The sequence below is a fragment of the Cyprinodon variegatus genome, unplaced genomic scaffold (assembly GCF_000732505.1).
Source record: "Cyprinodon variegatus isolate N-32 unplaced genomic scaffold, C_variegatus-1.0 Scaffold376, whole genome shotgun sequence".
Taxonomy (NCBI): Eukaryota; Metazoa; Chordata; class Actinopteri; order Cyprinodontiformes; family Cyprinodontidae; genus Cyprinodon; species Cyprinodon variegatus.
Window position 1 is genome coordinate 240,222 of NW_015150829.1, and position 2,081 is coordinate 242,302.

At 47.6% G+C, this 2,081-nt stretch overlaps 1 protein-coding gene across 1 annotated transcript in view; it reads right to left on the reverse strand.

The window, feature by feature from the left end:
- Positions 1-1,795, reverse strand: part of usp6nl (USP6 N-terminal like) — a 55,062-nt gene extending 53,267 nt beyond the window's left edge. Inside the window, exon 1 of the mRNA XM_015386783.1 lies at positions 518-1,795. Within this exon, the coding sequence (XP_015242269.1) occupies positions 518-596 (79 nt within the window). The 5' untranslated portion in view covers positions 597-1,795. The remainder of the gene's footprint in view (positions 1-517) is intronic.
- Positions 1,796-2,081: the final 286 nt, after the last annotated feature.

Here is a 2,081-nt window from a genome sequence, read left to right on the forward strand (position 1 = left end):
AAATCTTTCATTCCTTTAGAGACAGCATGAAAAGTCAGCTGAGTACAAAACATAGAGAGGAAAACAAGAAGAAAAGGGACAAAACCTAGAACTAATAATGGATGTCTATTCTATTAACATTTCTCTATCTGTATAATGGGTCTGTTTTATGTGTTGACTTCTCAGTTCAGAGGGGCCCCTGCCTGTCTTTGCCCAGGGCCCCAAATTTCCTAAATCACTGCTGCACTTTATAAATGGAACTGTTCATTTCTCTGCTTTAAGCTGCTCATTCACTGTTGAAAAGCTGTGCTGTTTCTGTAAACAAGATCACAATAAAGTTTGCCTTAGTCTAAGTCAGACACACGAATAACCTTTCAAGACAAGTTGACAGGTTTTTCATTCAGCTTTCAGCCTGAACTTTGACTAGGCCACTCCAGAAACCTTTGACAGAGAGTTTTGGATCCTTTTCTTAACGTAGAACCCTGGATCTGACCTTTAACCTTCATCTCCAGGAGAAGCAGAGAACCGTAGAAGGTACCTGGTGATGGAGCTTTAATTTCCTTAAAACCAGAAACGACTCCAGAATAAAAGCTGCTGGGTTTTTCTAAGCCATCCATTTGAAAACAACATTTACTGCTTTATAAATGAAGGTAAAGGAAAATACAAAAGATCCGATTTGCAAAAGAGAAGTTTTTCCATCAGCCTCCAGTTTCCCTGCCATCCTGCTGCAGTGGACTGATGTGGCTTCTGAAGAACGGGAGGAATCTCTCAGATAAGTCTGATGGGTTATGCTCTGTGGGAAGTCAATTACACGTCGAGAGCTTCTGCCTCAGAGGAATCTGTGCCACACGAATGAAGCAGCCAGAAAAACAAGGCGGTTTGTGGAAATCATGACCACATGTTTGGCTGCTGCAGGGAAAACCCAGTGTTGTGAAACCCGACGCCGCTGCTGCTGTTGTCATTCCTGACGTGAATCTGACTGGGAAATCTTTACTAAGCTCCGTCGTCAGTCCTCTGTCAGGTTCAGATCTGCAGCAGGAAGCGCTGGAGGGGGTGAAGCGTAGAGGAGGGCTGCAGCGGGCCGACCGACCTGCCCGACCAGCAGCAGCCTCTTTCCAGAAACACTAACGCCAGTGTTTCCAGCAACTAGCCTGGAGACATTCTGTGGGCAGGGAGGCCCTGACAGCAGCGATGTGTCATCTTGTGTTCAACAGAGGAGGCATTTAAGTCCGACTGAACAAACAACAGAGCAGGAATAGCTGGAAACACCAAGGAGCTCTTTGGAAATGAAGAGGCAGCCATAAAAAGCCCCGCTGCCATCAGGCTGGAGGACTAATCTGGAGCTTCAGAGGACATGGACATAAAAATCACACCTCTACTAAACCCAAACTCAATCATTTGGGTCATTTTGAGAACCTTTTCAGGCTTTGGTGCCTCTAGCTATACTGGAGAGTCCTTTGACAGGCAGCCTCAGGACGTCTGACATGGGGGTAAAAAAGACAAAACCCTGGATGAAATATGCTTTTTTTAATCAAAGAACCAGAGTTATGGAGGTCAAGGGGGCTTTCCCAGCAGCCTATCCGAGGAAGAGGCCTCTTGGGCGGACACGTGCTGCATGAGAGAGACCCCCCCTGGAACCAGCTTCCAGAAGCTCCAGGAATGGAGGGCTTTGGCAGGTGGCCCCAGGGGGTGTGCTTTGTGGGTAAATAACCTCAAAACCTGGAGGAAACGTGCCTATTTAACACAAAACCAGATTCCTGGATGTCAAGGGGGCTTCCCCAGAAGCCTATCCAAGGAGGCGCATGGGAGAGACCCCCTGGAACCAGCTCCAGGAAGGGTTAACACCACAGCCACACATCCTTCACGCCATCAGGACTAGGTGTCCTGGTGATCTGTAGGTCAGTTGGGCTGATTGGGAGACCATCATGCTGACCCATGGAGCCAGTTATAACCACATACCCAACAGAGCAACCACAGCACACCTGGTGACAAAACGGAACTACCCACAAAGATTCCCAACATGTTGGGATAGAGATATGATAATACCAGAGGCCCAAAAGAGATTCCTTGGCAGGATGGATGGATGGATGGATGGATGGATG